The following is a 14,701-nucleotide window of genomic DNA, read 5'->3' as shown; positions in this document are numbered from 1 at the left end:
AATAGTCTTTTAATATTAAAATAATTTGAAAAACGATAATATAGTAATGATTAAGAGAGAAAATTAATACATCACTCAATAATAATCAAATGTTAAAATTTAATTTATACAATACTTAATGCCAAAATTATCATTAAGTATTTGTCAAATTCAATATAAGAAAAATAACATCATATTAAAGAATAATTTTTCATTAAAATGTTAAAATTATAGGCCTCATTAATTTTACCGATTTGAATTTTTAATTTTAATTTTATTATAATTAAAAGCTCTCATAAAAAATCACAACTAAGTTCATTTCACCGATTCAAGTTTTTAGTTTTAGATTTTTACAGTTAAAAGCTCTCAAAAAATGTCATATCTAATTTATTTTACAGTTAAAAACTCTCAAAAAATATAATATTTTAGCTCAAATTAAAAACTTGAATTCACAAAATGAACGAGACTTAATTTTTTTATTACAATTAAAATTTTTCACATAAAATTATATTTAACTCAAATCGAAAACTCAAATGGATCAAACTGTACGAGATATAGGCCCCGTTTATTTCGATGATTCGAGTTTAGAATTTGAGTTTTGATACAGTAAAAAATTTTTATAAATAGTCACATCTAATTTTTTTATTACAGTAAAAAACTCATATATAAAATTATATCTTATATCAAATTAACGAACTAAACGGACTCATAATATGTGATGGCAGAGTAGGCACCGGCAATTTTCTACTGGGAAAAAGACGTAGGGTCGGGTGGGCCAGGACAAACGCAGTAGAGGATTTTGAGTTAGGCGGGAGTGAGGGAAGGGTCCCACCAAGCAGCAGTGGCAGCGGTAGTAAAAAGTGGGAAAGGGTCCACACTCCACACTCCACAGGCCCATCAGGCCATTACTATTTAGTTTTACTGGCACCTCACCTGGGTTTGGTCCTCCAGATCAGAGAATGAGGAAGCCAAAATGGACCCCACATTGGTCAGAGGCGTACTATGTGTAGGCCCCACCCCAGCACATCAGGCTGGCCGCTGGTGCTTGCTTGCTACTTGCTGCTTCAGTGCTTAGCTTTTCTATTTCCCATCACATCATCATCCGCCTGTCTCTGACGCACTCATTTTCATGGTTGTCTCCCTCCCCCACACTCCATCACCCCTCTCTCTCTCTCTCTCTCTTTCCAATACCCGAAATAAAATAAATTAAATTAAATTAAATTATTTTCTCTCTCTCTCCTTTTTTTTTTTTTTAATGTTTGTTGTCCCCGTCATTTCAGGTATCTTCTCCCCTTCCTCTTTCTCTCTCTAACTTCTCTCTCTACAGCCAGCCAGCTCTTGGAGGAGAGAAAAGGGGAGGATCCGTTTGGTTGGTTGGACTTTTTGTGGGGTTGAGTGGCCAAATACACTTTACAGAAACCAAAAACAAAACAAAAGGAAAAAGAAAGTTTAAGAAAGAGAAAGCTTTGGAATTGGAGGTCTTTTGTTTCTTTCACTCTTTCGTTCTCTCCCTTTTCCTTTCGTTTTTCTTTTTTTGGCTGCGCTTCTTAGAAACCCTACTCACTGCCTTCCACCCCAACAACATATAATTCCTTTTCTCTCTTGATCTTCCCCGATTGTCCAGGTTCATTTCCTTTTCATCTTCACGTGTTTTCTTCTAACGGTCTTTCTATTTGTGTCTTGTTTGGCTTTGTGGGTCGTGTTTTTTATGAGCTGAATCTGAATCGGAAGCATTTTGATGAATTGTTTCTTTCTTTCTCGATTCGGTTTGCGGAGAAATTTTGATGGAGTTGTAAGAAGTTTATAATTTTTTTTAAAAAAATTTAGTTGTTTTTCTCAATAATTGTATGGAGTTTTGTTCGTAAGATTAAAGTCATTAGTGAATAAAGTCATACAGACAAAGGGTATTTTTTCTTTTTTCTTCCTTGTTTTTCCTTAAATAAAAAAGGTTAGCGTAATTTATGTACATCGATGACTGTTGATCTTAAGAATAGATGGTGAGAGTACAATTGCTGATTCTGGAATAAGCCAAATGTAATTCGTGGGGTCGTGTGCAATTCAAGAGAGCTGTTCTAGTAAAGTGATAAATCTTGTTCATTTACGATCTGGGGTCTTACTATGTTTCTGCAGTTTTACATTTATTGTCTGCTTGTATTTAGCTCTTATTAGGAATGGCATTTTTCGGTTATGATAAGCATTTATTTTGATTGCAGCGTAATGGTTTGTTTCTTATGCTCTTTAGTCTTACATAATTTTAGTGTTCTTTGATTGTTACTGTTTGCTGGGTCTTGAAGTAAACATAATGCCTAATGAAACCTGTCTTGGGTTTTTTTTTCTCCTCCCAACAAAAATTTTCCGGAGTATGTCATCTTGGAATCTGGATTATTTCCTCTGCTGCACTCTGAAAACTATCTTTGTCTTTTAATGCAAGTGAGCTAATATATTAGGATGAACTTCTCTTTGCAGAAATGCACTTGGCCATATCTATCTTGGAGTTCTGTTGATTCTAATTTCACAGACTGGAATTGCTCTGCATTCCATAATCCTGCTTAAGTAATTAATGGACTTGTCAGCTTCCTTTGGCTCGGTCCGTGTCATTCATTTCATGATTTCTAGCGTTGTTGCTTAAAGCAGCTTGTGATTTTGGTGAACAGAACGACCAGGTTTCTTGTGATTACTCATTGTCTGCGTGGGTTTCATCACGTTACTCATGGACCACCATGATTTAAAGGGAAGTGAAACAAAAAGTAATGCTGGGCGCACCTGTTCGCCCCAGAAGCAAAGCCTTTTAGAGATGGCAAATGGCTTAGCTTATTGTCGTAAAGGATTGGCTGATGCGAATGTTGAGATACAGAAAGATGTGCAAAATTGTAAATGCGAAATTGGTAGTTGCAAAGCTGAAAAGTTTCCAGGAATTGAAAGGAACGATCGCATTGCTCCCTCAGGTTGTGTGAAGGAAATTAGTAATGATTTGAGACCGTCTTTTATTATTTCCACAGTGAGACATTCAGTACTCGAGAGACGAATTCTTCCTGAAGGAACTTCCATGGTTTCTCCCTATCGTAATGGAGCTGGAAGCAACGAGTGTCTGAAGAACAGTGAAGCATCTGCATGTTCTGCTGAAAAAGTTACTAATTTCAAGAAAATTTCCATGAAGTTTGATGTTGACTCAGACCATGGACAACCGCTTGATAGAGACTTACATGCTGGAACGAACGGATGTTGGCCCAATTCAGGTGAAAATGGATCGAGGACTGTTATGCGGGCAGTCTTTCATGATAAGCAATGTAAAACCGAGTCATCGTCTTCAAATTCATCACACATCATTCTCCCATCTTCGTCAAATGACAGCTGTCAGGATACGTCGTTGGACACTCAGTCATGCAAGCGTAGCAAAATTGATGCAATGGATACTTCCACTTGCACCGACTTAAAGAGCAATCTCAAAGAGGCTGCTTTTACGAGTTCACGACCAGGTAGAGCAATATGCAATCCTCAAGGTAAGCTGGAAAACACCGTTTCACCTGGAAAACGGAGCGATATGGTTAAAACTTCTGAAACCCTTGGTGTCAGAACAAGGAATGGTGATAATGCGGCAGGGATGAGTTCAGACAATAACTATGTTACAGTGGAGAATAATGATATTTCGAAATCCGATCTGTTTAAGAAGGGAAATGAGAAGGTTGATGTTCATAGTAAAGCAGAGGTTCTTCATGAGCATGGTGATGCGGTTATTGTGTCTCCCACGGTTGCAAGCGAAGCGGAGCAAGATTTTGAGGCTTCAGGAAGCTCTTCTTCTGCTGAAGGCAGAAATGGTGAGATGTTACGTCAGAGCTACATCGATTCTGTAGATTCTAATAGAAAAAGTTGCTTAACAGAAACTGGGTCTGTGATCCAGCTGTGCAAACAAGAACCATTACCAGACATGGGTGCCAAAGTGTTTCATGAAGTTAATGGCGGTCTTCATGGGCAAGAATTGTCTTGCGAAACTACAAAATCTGTAGGTTTATCATCTTGTGGCCGCGGCTCTAAAATCGATCTTAATGAAGATGTCATTGAACAAGACTGGGAATACCTTGGACAGTCGGGAAAAGAAACTGTAAATAAGTTTGAGGGAAGTGTGTCAAAGCCAAAAGCTGTGATGGCTAAACCAGGAATTCCCTTAGACTTCCTAGCACCTAAAGTGAAGAAAGAAGGGAATGTAGGTGGTTGGATGGGTTCTACTAAAACTAGTGCTTTCCAACCAACTTCAATCGCCAAGAATTGCATCAAAAATAAGGCCTTGTCCACGAGTGCTGAGAATGACAGTGAAATGCCTTCAGTGGTTAAAATGATTGATCTCAATCTTGCTGCTACAGGAGCTGATTTTGATGTTGAATCTCTTGAAGATAAATCTGCCGTAACAGAGTTGAGTTTCCCTTCAAATATGGAGATGGGTTCTTCACAAGCAAGAAAGTTAGATATTGATCTTAATTGCGTTAGCGGAAATGACGATGACTGTCATCAATCGCCTCTTTCAACTTCATTACCAAGGCACTCTGTAAGGGATTTTGATTTGAATGACAATCCAACTTCTGTGGATACATGCAGTGTTGCTTGCCCACCTAGTCAAGGCACCCAAGCGTTGAAAAGAATGGGATCAGATTGTCCTCCAGTTTTCTCTGTGGAAAATTCAAAACACCAAGACTTGAGAAGTTTCAGATCTCCTTATTCTACGGATTTGTTCTCTATGCCGGGCTTTATCCCAGGTCATGTTCAACCTTTTCTGGTTGCAGCACCCAACATGCTTCCCTCAAATGAACAACTACAAAGGGTTGCTTTCCTGCAGCCACAGTTACCGTATGCACAACCCCCACTTAATGCTTTCAGGATTGACCCAAAAGATGGTGCATCGTCAACAGTAGGCTCGCACACCGTCCTACCATACGTGGTGGATCCACGTGCAACTGCCATCATATCACAAGTGTTAGGTTCTGGTGGTGTTTCTGCCTTTCCCAATCATGTTTTCCAGGTTCCTCATGGATCAAATCCCGACAACATTGCTATCACAAGGCCCAATCTTGACGCATACAATGGGGTGAATGTAAACAGGGGAGCAAATGCAGGTCAACTTTGTATGCCTTCGAGTAATTTGACATTGGAAGAACAGATGAGGAGTTTCCAGCAAGTTTCGGTCCCTGCCGCGGGCACGAAGAGGAGAGAACCAGAAGGAGGGTGGGATTCTCCTCAGTTTTCCTTCAGACAGAGGACTTCTTGGCGCTAGGTTTTCAGTTTCAGTTATATATCTTTACAGATTGCGAGTTCTGAAAATTTTAAGCTGAAGTTTACCTCTGATTTCTTATAGTTCAATTGTTTAACTTCATTAAGTAGTTAAGAGTCAGACAAGAAGCAGCCATAAATATTGGTTGAGATAATATGTTTTTTTACATGATTCTTTTGCCATTTCTAATGCTTTCTAAGAAAGAGCTTCTGTACATCTCAGTACTTTGTTTTGTGAATATAATGACTGCCGGTGGATAGCTCATGTTTTAACAATCACTGATTCTAAACAATGGTTTTCACGTATGAAAGTTGATACATTGAAGTTACTTCAGTACAGTTTGTTGTACTAACAAGATTTGTTTTCAATCTTTTAGATATTGCAAAAGCACTTTCTATTACAAACACTGAACAAAAAAATTAATACTCTAATGTTTCATCAGATATATATATATATATATATATATATATATATATTGAGTCTCATAGAGTTAGCAATACTGATATTTTAGCTAGTAATAAATACAAAACACCAACTTTTTAGTCTCATTGGTTGCAGGCTTAGCGTAAAATAATTTCATATCCGCCGGTGAAGAGTTTGATTCTCCCACTATAAGGTGAAGAGTTTAATTCTCCCACCTCTAAGTTTAAAATAAATAAAAAAGAAGAGAAAAACAAATCACCGGGGATCTTGGCAAAACCTTGACCCTCCAAATCTCTGGCAGCCGGAATTGGCCCCCCATGTGCGCGCACTTAATTTGGACCTTACATAATATCATTAACAATGAAGTGAAAGTCTAGAATTCTGTTTATGAAATGATTTCTATATATATTCCACTGATCCTACCACCAAGGACGCTTGTCTTTTTTGTGCATCATTGAATATATGTTCTAATTCGAACACTATTCTTGTACTTCAACTGCCAATGTCTCTGAGAGGCCACTTCAATATAAATCGACGAAATTCAGACACGAATTGCATATTCTCCGATCTGCAAAACGTTGGTTGTGAACAGTAACAGTGCAGACATTAGAGTGGATGATTGGGTGACTTTGAGCAGTCTTTAATAAAGTTACCTCGAACTTTCCAAGCAACATAGTATATGTAACATGTTTCTTTAAAAAAAAAAAAAAAAAAAAAAAAAAAAAAAAGAAAAAACGAGTGCATTTGATTGAATTGGCAGAAGGAAAACTTCTAATTGTTATCTTACCCTGTAAAGGTTATAATATTCCTCGATCCCAAACAAAGGAACAAATTAGATCAATAAACAAATAAAAAGTTGTAATTAATTCCACATACCAAAGACTAATACTTGCCTGTACATGAAGGGGTTTCCTGCTATATCATTTGTTCTTTTGACACGTTACTGGATCATACTCTAGATTGGCTAGACTGAGCAACTGCTAAATTTAGGCAGTCTCTTTCACTTTTATCAATAATTTTAATAATAATAAACAAATAAAGCTATACTATGTAAGAGTGTCGGTGACCATTAACCGTACATATACGGACTGAGGGGTGTGTAGTTTAGGATGTCCTACCATTTGGTGGGCATTCTTCATATTTCATTTGCGCCACTTAGACCAGAGATCTTTGCTGTTTTTTTTTTTTTTTTTTTTTTTTGGTAAAACCTTAAGAAAGGTTCTTTCTTTTTTGACAATCTGTTGTAGTAAGGTATTAAAAAAATATATCAATAAAATACAGTACGACAATTTAATTAAGTTTGGGGGAAAAAAAAAAGAAGAAAGAAAAGTTCATGGCTGTGTTCGCGACAGGGTCTTTTTTTATTTTTTTATTTTGTTTTTTTGAAATCTACCAAAGTTTAAAAGAATAAAAAAAATGGCAAACTAATGGAATGTTTAGTTGGAGGATTCAAACCATAATTTGAATCATGATTTATGATTCGCTACAGTGTTTTCTCTCATAAAAAATACACGTAAATTAAAAATAATTCTAATTCATGAACCAAACGTCTCTTAAGTGTATTGTACTTTGTAGTTTGTACAAGGAGTTTACTCAGATCAATGTAAGCGAGAAAAAGATTAATATGTCAAAGTTTTCGTGACTATATGAGCACCACTTAGATTGATTTTTTTTCTCTTGAGAGAAAATGAAAGTATATGTTATAACATGGTATATACAATCCATGATGGAAAAATATAAAATTTAATCAAATTGCTAAAAAAAAAAAAAAAAAAAACTGTCACCTAAAATTTTTGTCCCAAAAAAATCATAAAACTTAAAAATATATTGAGGGAGGACAAATAAAAATTACTAATTTATTGACGACAAAAGTAAATTTTGAATAATTCTGTAATTAAAAAAAAAAGAAAACAGAACACATGCGTAAGAAAATATAATAGACTAGGAAAGGGAATCAAATTATTAATCCACTTAAGTAGTCTCTTTTAGCATATTCTTTTTTCATGAAAGGGATACGCCAACACCAACAGAGAGAAAAAGAAGGCTAAAAGTTAGCATGTGCTTTTGCATGTGGGTATGATGTACAAACAAAATTGCAAAAGATAAGGTCACACACCACATGAATTCCAAAACCCTTTCATGGATTCCACTCCATTCTTTTTTCGCATATTATTCTCATTAACATATTATATTTAATATTCATCAACCAAAAATAATACCAATACTAATAATATTTTTCATCATATATATCGATGCGGGGTCATGACTTGTGGTTGGATCATGTTTGATTATGCTAAACCACCAACCCCAATCATCGATTCTAGCAACAGATTAAAGATGCATTTAAAAAAGGAAATAAAAATTAAAACAAAATAATGGAATATTGGACCACAAATTCTTTATGTTATTTATGCTCAAGGTTGAACTTTAACCACTCTCATGTCCGACAGATATTATTGTCCGGAACAAACTTGGGAAGTTAGCTCTTAAGTAATAGTTTGTACCAGCATCTCTTGTATTTTACGTATAGATAAATTAAGACACATGCAATTCAGTTGGGTACTAGTTTAGTTTGTACGCTAATGCAAGTATTTTGGAATATTGATATGCACCAGTACCACCAAAAAAAATTATGAGAAATTATATGAGTTTAACAAAAACCCATAAAGAAATGAAACACAATTTTGAACTGTTAAATCAAATAAAAATTATTTACCTAAAAAAAATACAACAAATTCATAAATATTGTAGTTATGCGTATTTTCCTGTTTTAAATTGTCTTAGAAGTTTAATGGAAAATTCTGCAATAAAATATATTAAAAAATATTTTGTAAATTTTTATCAAGTCATTTTTTCATTAAATATGATTCTGATTTTTGAATGGTATAAATTATGTCTTAAATTGCTACAAAAAAAAAAAATTGTCTTGAATGGTAAGATTTTTTTTTTTGTCATGCGCTATCAGAAGGTTTCCATTAAATTGATTTCATTGTCGTCATTTTCCTTAATACATACGTGTACTTTTCTTCAGCTGGGAAGATATGTATGTACTTTCACCGTATATTTCATCGTCAACTGAAATGCTTTCAGATCACTTTACAGTCGTCAGATAATAGGTAAGAAACCCTTCGTTCATTTTATCAATTCGAGTTTAGAATTTGAATTTTGTTACAGTAAAAAATTTTAACATAAAATCACATCTCAATTCAAATTATAAATTCCAATCAACAAAATAAACGGGTCCTAAATTACCACGGGTCTTTAAAAAAAATTTCTTATTTAAAAAAAATTAGCTACTATTTATTAAAAAAGTTTTTTTTTTTAAACACTAATGAAGAAAATCACTGCCGGGTGAAAAAGCAAAGATGAACTTGTGTGACAGACAGAATCACAGTCCAAAGCTCCAAAAGGGATCAAAATCAATCACTCAACTCAACTGTGAAAGCAACCCTCTTCACTTAGTGCCCTCTGACGCAGACTTCCCTGTCCCTACGCATATTCCGCTCCACCTCATAGGTGCCAACAATATAAGTCACGATGTGACGATTCAAAAACAACATAAATTTTATGATTAAGAAAAAAGAAATTTAAGTTAAAATTAAGTCGATCTAAAATTAACACAAAAAATACGAGTCAATTTTAAGTTGGACCCGCCTAATTCAAACACGATACGAAACTCGTAAAAAACTAAAAAATATATATATTTTTCATTTCATATTTTAAATTTTATTATGAACTTGTGATATCATGATAGTTATACTCAAAATCTTATATTATTATTTGCTTAATTTCAATTGATATTATTGTAATTTAGTGTGTTATGAATTTTAAGTTATTTCTAATATGTAAAAAATTAAATAAAAGTATACAATTTTCGTGTCAATTTCGGATTCACGGGTCAATTTTGTGTCACGTGTCATTTTCGGGTCGTGTCGTATCAACTCGTAAAATGGTCGTGTCGTGTTTGTGTTGCGATTTTTAAAAAATTTTGTGTCACGGGTCGTGTTCGAGTTGACTGTAAATTTAAAAAAAATAATTAAAAAACGACACGAACACGACACGTGACACGAATTGCCATCCCTAGGCCCTCACATATTTCTTCAATTTACTAAAATACCCTCCCCTACCATATCTTTTTCTTCAACGGATTATATATAGCTCTCAAATAATCCCATTTGGTTATGTCCAATGGCAGAGGTCAAAAGGTATCACAAGTATCTTTTTAGATATAAGTAATATAATAAATATATTCATGTCCTCAGTCCTATATGTGTATATTGTTCACGGTTGAAATTTCACAATAAGAAATCTCAAAAAAAAAAAAAAAAAAAACCTCATTACAAATTAAACACTCTCGTGGAATAATAAATTAAACGCGTGAAAATAGATGAAAGCCAAAATTTAAAGTGGCTCATTGTAAATTAAGAATTATATCTATTGGAGTAGTTGAGGAGAGACGTATTTGACTATGCAAATAATAGCTTTCAAACATGGATGCCAAAAATATGGGCTAAGGACTCCTATGTTTAATTCCTCTTTTATACACCAATTTGGAGACAGTTTTTACAACTAAACAAATAAATGAGCATTCTATAATCTACTGCTAGGATTTTCTTATGATAAAACTCTTCAATTATCTTATGCGATTAATATTTGAACTCATCTAATATATCCGGTCTTATATCTTAGTTTATAAGATTTATAATAACCGACCTTTTTTTTTTCTCATTGTTTTATCTCATCTGCACAGTCGTTGAGTTGGGTCTTTATGGTTGGGAAAAAGTTTCTTCGATATGGTACAACATATATAATTATATTCTTGTATGTAACTATAATTGATGAAGGGTTTCTAATTTAACGGAGTCACATATCAATCGCATAATGACTGAAAATTTTAAAGAAATTATTACATTGAATATAAAATATTTAGGATTTAAGGACTTTGAATAGTTCACTATAATTATTTTTGTAGAATTTCACGTTACCGTACAATTGACACATGATTACCCTATGGTAAATTTATGAAATTCTAATCAATTTTAGTGTCAATGAAAAAAATATAAAAAAATAGAGAGTAATATAATAAAATTAAAAGTGGGACTAAATTGACAAATTACTTATAGTTAAAGCAGTAATAGTAGTAATAACTCTTCAGAAAAATATGACAACTTGACGTAACTTACCTTGGGTTGGTAGAGTGGGAAAAGGAGAGGAAATAAAGAGAGGAGTTTTGAAGAAAAAAATTTGAATTTTGAGTTGTTCGCTAAAAGATGTATTATATGGAAAGAAATTATAAATCCGTTGGTCTCTCAGTCCAGCATTTTGTAACAATTCCAACTTTAGAAATAGAAAAGAGGCGACAAAATATTTGGCAAAAAAAATAGTATGTGTTGCTTATAAAAAAAAAAAAAAAAAAAAAAGTATGTGCTAGGGGTATTTTTGGCACCGTAAAAAAGCCCATGCTCAGGTAAAGTCCTACATTAGTCCATGCTCGGGAGGACTTGAGCCCATTCTAAGGTAAAATTATCTCCAATGCAAATACAAATAGTAATTATCTATTTAGTATTAAAAAGTATAATATGATATGTTATTTTTATTTTTGTTTCAATATATAATGTTATTTGAAATTATAAATCTACTTTTTTCTATAATTATTAAGTTTTGAAAGTTATAAAAGCAAACTTTTATTTTTAAAATAATTAAAAAATGCAAAAGCTGCATTATTATATGGAAAACTAGCCGACGTTTAGTTCATGTATTCAGAATTATTCTCGATTTACGTGTATTTTTGTGAGAGAAAACTCTGTAACGAGTCACAAATCATAATCCGAATTATGATACGAATCCACTAACCAAACGCGTGATTAAACATTTCAACTAATAGTAATCAAATGTCAAATTTTTTATATACTATACTTGGTGGGAAATTTACCGTAAAGTATAATATATGAAAAATTTAACACAATAAATAACATTGCATTAAAAAAAATTTTTACACTCAAATATTAAATTTATAATTGACACATTAATTATAGCATTGTATTAGAGATGCTTTAAGTTTTAGTTTATCCCACTGCTTTTAGAAACTATAAGTAGTCATTTTAATTTTAAAGTAAGTTTTAATCTCATCCTTTTTGTGCTTTGTGAAAAAGAAGACAAAGGGATAAAATACGCTTAAATAATTTCGGAAAAAATATTTTAAGAAAATTTTTATGTTTCTTTTTTAAAAAACATTAGGGTCATAGATCTCCGACTAGAAAATAATGTTATAGAGTTTTAACATATATATGTATATATACCTATTTTTAAATAGATATTTTTAGGGTAGGGTATGAGCAAAATACCCTAATGCTAGGACTCTGTTTAAAACTATTAAATATGTATAATATTCTATCAGTTTTCCACACTTTTTCATTTTGATTTGATTTTAAATAAACACAACGCTTAGGAACATGCACTACGGCACTCTATTACAAAAAGCTCTATTTTAAACATTTCTCTTATTGTAAAACTAGAAAGATAACTTTAAACTTTAAAAGATATGTTTCAATTTCACCTATACCTTTTGAACAAATTAAGAAAAGACAAAAAGATAAAGAAGTTATTTTTTTTTATTACAGTAAAAAATTCTCACATAAAATTACATTTTAATTTAAATTAACGAATATATATGAGTTTTTGATGCCTTTATCTTTTTTTTTTTTAAATATAAGCTCATCTTCACCGTATTACTATTCACCCTACGAAAAGTACTGCCCCCTATCATAGACTTCCCCAATAAACTAACACCACAATTTGAAGTGTTAACCACGGAACAACTACATGCCAATGGAAAACTACTTTGCTTTGTTCAACGTGTTGGGCTTGGAGTTTGAACCTTCAAAAGCGAAACTCACAAGTTTAAACAGTTTTATGTGAAAAGAAAAGTAGGACCTTCTTAGCCGAGTCGACTCATATTTGTATCTATATCCAAAAAGCTGATTCGGCTCCCATTTAACCACCAAAAGCTAGATCTTTATTGCAAATTTACTATTATATCTGTGCATATTTTTTTCCTTTCTTTTAAGGAATTGGGTCGCTCAAATAAATGTTACGGAAAAGTAGGGACAATCTTTATGGCTAGACAAAGGAAGAATTATGATTTTGCTGACCTTTTAGGCCAAAGACTTGACAACCTTCGCAAAACAGTTTAATAATTGAATATTGATCTGCCTAATTCCTTGACAGGGAGAGATCCTATTGAAAAGGCACTCTTGCTTTCCTTCAAAAAGAAAAAAAGAAAAAAAAAAAAGAAATTCATTCATTCATTCAATATCATGAATGAAGTGACATCACTTTCACCACCCCTAGTTTCATTTTTAGCACTCTCCCACCTTCACCAAAGAAATATCTCTTTCAATAGGCCTACGTTATAATTCTAATAATATTAAACTCTTTTTATTTTATCAATTTAAATTTAAATTTTATTATGATAAAAAAATAATTAAATTTAATTTTTTTATTATAATAAAAAATTTTAAATAAAATTACATCTTAATTTAAATAAAATTACTTTTTTTTAAATTAAAAATTTAAATAAATAAATTAAAATATAATTCACTTTACAGATTTAAATTTTTAATTTGAGTTAAGATGTGATATTTTTTAAAATTTTTTTATTATAATAAAAAAAAATTAAATATGAGTCTTTTTAAAAATATTTTATTATAAAAATTTAAAATTAAAAATTTAAATCGAAAAGAAGAGGCTATAAACGGGCTCCTCTCTCAAACAAAACTCAGTGTTCGTTTAGTTCGTGTATTTAGAATTATGATTCAGAATTATTCTCATTTTACGTGTATTTTTTATGAGAAAAAATATTATAAAAAATCATAAATTATGATTCAAAATCAGGAATGAATACAGAAAACAAACGAGCTCTCAATAAGTGTAATAAACCCATTGGAATCTCTCACATCAAAGCCATATGACACCAAAGGCTCCACCTCACACAACACCAAACACACTCTCTCTCCTCTCTCTATAACATATGTGATATGTTTATGTCTTCATACTCCAAATGGACATCTCATCTGCAAAACAGCCTACTGTTCTTCTCTCCCTCACCTCTCTGTATCTTTCCCTCTTTCTTTAGACCAAACGTCGTCGTATCAAGTCATCCTCAGCCCACCATTTCCCATTAACCGTCATGACCAAACTCATCGTCGAAGCCCACAATGCCACCGACCTGGCGCCCAAGGACGGCGAGGGCTCGGCCAGCCCATTCGTCGAAGTGGACTTCGACGAGCAGCGACAGCGGACCCAGACCAGGCCCAAAGACCTCAACCCACAGTGGAACGAGAAGCTCGTCTTCACCGTCGCCGACCCCAACGACCTCCTCCACAAGACCATCGACGTCACCGTCTACAACGACCGTCTCGGTAAGAGTCACCGGAAAAACTTCCTCGGCCGGGTCAAGATCTCCGGCGCCTCCGTCCCCTTCTCCGACTCCGAAGCTGTTGTCCAGAGATACCCGCTTGATAAGCGCGATATATTCAGCCAAATCAAAGGCGACATCGCTCTCAGGATCTACGCCGTTCCCGATTACAACGAAACTCCGATCGCAAGCAATGTTGAGGCTGTAAAGAACTCCGACACTCCTCTCCGAGAAATCAACCCTAACAGAAAAATCGAAGAGGAAATCGATCAAATTCCGGAGCCGAATTTCGCCGCCGACAACCACAAGACGTTCAAGAAGAAGAAGAAGGAGAAGGAAGTAAGAACTTTTCACTCGATCGGAACCGCCGCCGGCGGTGGCGGAGGCGGAGGTCAATCTGCTCCTCCGCCGTCGGGGACGTTTTCCGGCGTCCCGTTCGAGGCGCATCAGAAACCGGCGCCGGTTTTCGAGACGAGGAGAGATTACGCTCAGGCAGGGCCGCCGGCGGCGGCGGCGGCGGTCATGCGGATGCAGGTTCCGAGCCAGAATCCGGAGTTTGCGCTGGTGGAGACGCGGCCGCCGGTGGCGGCGCGGTTGCGGGACCGACGAGGGGGCAAGACGGG

General features: G+C 34.2%; 2 protein-coding genes across 2 annotated transcripts in view; both read left to right on the top strand.

The window, feature by feature from the left end:
- The first annotated feature begins 1,463 nt into the window (after window positions 1-1,463).
- LOC21408163 lies at window positions 1,464-5,489 on the top strand. The gene is made up of 2 exons (XM_010106191.2): window positions 1,464-1,603; window positions 2,446-5,489. The coding sequence occupies exon 2, from the start codon at window positions 2,690-2,692 to the stop codon at window positions 5,240-5,242; it is 2,553 nt and encodes an 850-aa protein (XP_010104493.1). The 5' UTR covers window positions 1,464-1,603; window positions 2,446-2,689; the 3' UTR covers window positions 5,243-5,489.
- Window positions 5,490-13,619: 8,130 nt separating this feature from the next.
- LOC21411997 (FT-interacting protein 1) overlaps window positions 13,620-14,701 on the top strand; it is a 3,942-nt gene continuing 2,860 nt past the window's right edge. The window contains exon 1 of the mRNA XM_024170886.1: window positions 13,620-14,698. Coding sequence (XP_024026654.1) covers window positions 13,851-14,698 — 848 coding nt within the window. The 5' untranslated portion in view covers window positions 13,620-13,850. The remainder of the gene's footprint in view (window positions 14,699-14,701) is intronic.

Source organism: Morus notabilis, unplaced genomic scaffold (assembly GCF_000414095.1).
Source record: "Morus notabilis unplaced genomic scaffold, ASM41409v2 Scaffold485, whole genome shotgun sequence".
Classification (NCBI taxonomy): domain Eukaryota; kingdom Viridiplantae; phylum Streptophyta; class Magnoliopsida; order Rosales; family Moraceae; genus Morus; species Morus notabilis.
This window is presented reverse-complemented; position numbering and strand designations above follow the sequence as displayed.

Excerpts from the sequence above, each read along its gene's own strand:
- LOC21408163 (XM_010106191.2), top strand. The coding sequence starts at position 2,690 with ATGGACCACCATGATTTAAAGGGAAGTGAAACAAAAAGTAATGCTGGG.